General features: G+C 63.6%; 1 protein-coding gene across 1 annotated transcript in view; it reads left to right on the forward strand.

Annotated features, from left to right (window-relative positions):
- Window positions 1-392: 392 nt before the first annotated feature.
- Window positions 393-1,784, forward strand: part of CAMK2A (calcium/calmodulin-dependent protein kinase II alpha) — a 32,423-nt gene continuing 31,031 nt past the window's right edge. Inside the window, exon 1 of the mRNA XM_009322749.1 lies at window positions 393-450. Within this exon, the coding sequence (XP_009321024.1) occupies window positions 393-450 (58 nt within the window). The remainder of the gene's footprint in view (window positions 451-1,784) is intronic.

A 1,784-nucleotide genomic window follows, 5' to 3' on the forward strand; every position in this document is an offset into this window, starting at 1 on the left:
CACCCTTTAACTTGCCTTTAATATTTCCATTTTAGACTCCCCCCCCCCCTGCAGCGGCTGGGTGAGCCCCGGGCAGCCCCGGGGCCGGGTCCCCAGCAGGGCCCTTGTCCCCATGGGCGGGCGGCGGGTTTGGGAAGCAGTTGCCCCGGCAACAGAAACAGGGCGTTTCTGGCAGCAGTGGTCGCCATGGGGACGGGGATGCTGACGAAGGCTTGTGAAGCTGAGAAGACAAATTGCCCTCATCATTATCTCCGGGCTTGTCAATCAAACATATTCCCTTATTTACCTCGGCGAGGAGAGAGCCCCGGGAGCACACGGAGAGGGAGGGAGCGAGAGGAGAGCTGCTTGCCCCAAACTCCGCACTGGGGAGGGAGCATTTCCAGCCCCTCGGGATGGCCACCATCACCTGCAATCGCTTCACCGAGGAGTATCAGCTCTTCGAGGAACTGGGCAAGTAAGTTGGAGTCAGGGCTGGGATGCTCGGAGTGGGGCTGTGCCCTGGCTGGGGAAGAGCCTCAGCGGCTCTGGGAACCGCCAGAGATGGGGGAAAGGAGACAGGCACGGAGCAAACACACCGGGGAGCGGTGGGGGGGACTCAGGTTAGGATGGGGGCTGCCAGCCCCAGCCCTGCCCGTTCCGTCCCTTCCCAAGTTCGGGTGGCTGCAGATGGGTGCTTGGCCAGGGGCTCGGGTCACCCCAGGGGGCTTGAGCTGCTCAGGGAGGGGGCGGCAGCCCCTCTTATGGAAAAGCCGCTCCCGAACGAGGATGCTGCCGGCTCCCCTGGGAACTTCTGCAGCCGGGAGGAGAGATGGGACAGCCGAGGAGGAAAGCCAAAGCGGCGGGTGCCCCTCACATTTCTTTAGGGAATTCCTCTGTGTGGATTCACTGGGGTTTGGCTAGTCCTGCAGGAGACCCAGCCTGCCTGGCAGCCCCCGGAGAATCCCGGCGGCTCTTGGACAGACTCAGGGTGTCTCCCACCCCTGCCCCTGTCCCAGCGCAGGTGCCCCCTGGGTGAGCCACAGCCCTGACCTGACTCTCCTGCTGGGGAGGGCTCAGCTCGGCAGGTCGAGGTGTCATCGCGTGTGCCTGGATCAGGGTGCATGTGTCTGTGCATGTGTGTGCAAACAGAAACGCCTGTGCATGGCAAGGCGATCCTGGGGGGCACTGAGCACCCGAGGGTGGAGCAGGAGATTTCAGGTCCTCCGTGCGGGGCAGAGGGATGCTCCATGTCTCACCGAGCGTGTGGCTGTAAAGCGGGTGCAAAAGTGAGCAGGCGTGTGCCTGTGTTTTGGTTTCTGTGCCTTTTTTCGGAGCTGGCGTGTAAATCTGGGGCGTGAGGCCACGTTCCCCTCAGAGCGGCTCGGCGGCGTGGTGGCGGGCTCGGGGTGCTGTGCCGGGTGGCTGGTGCCCGTGCTTCAGATGGGCAGCTGCGTCCATCTGTAGGCATGGACACTTGTTCCAGCCCCGCAGCCCCTCATCGCCTGGGCGCAGGGCAGCCTGCGCCTAAACGTGTGTCCGCACACGCGTGGGCGTGCGAAACGGGGGCGAGGGAGAAAGGAGAGGACCAAGATGGAGAAGTTGAGAGGCTGAAACAGGGGAGGACTTCGTGCCAGGCTGAATGCTGCTAATATTCCCCAGCCAAATGCAGGGACCAGGTTGCTGCTACAAAGTGCAGCTTCCCGGAGGCAAGCGGACTCCCGGTCCCAGGACATGCACGTCTATCCCCTCGGCGTCGGGGCGGCTGTGAGGGGCTGGTGGGGAGCAGCAGGTCAGGGAGCAGGTCC

Source organism: Pygoscelis adeliae, unplaced genomic scaffold (assembly GCF_000699105.1).
Source record: "Pygoscelis adeliae isolate BGI_AS28 unplaced genomic scaffold, ASM69910v1 Scaffold34, whole genome shotgun sequence".
NCBI classification, from domain to species: domain Eukaryota; kingdom Metazoa; phylum Chordata; class Aves; order Sphenisciformes; family Spheniscidae; genus Pygoscelis; species Pygoscelis adeliae.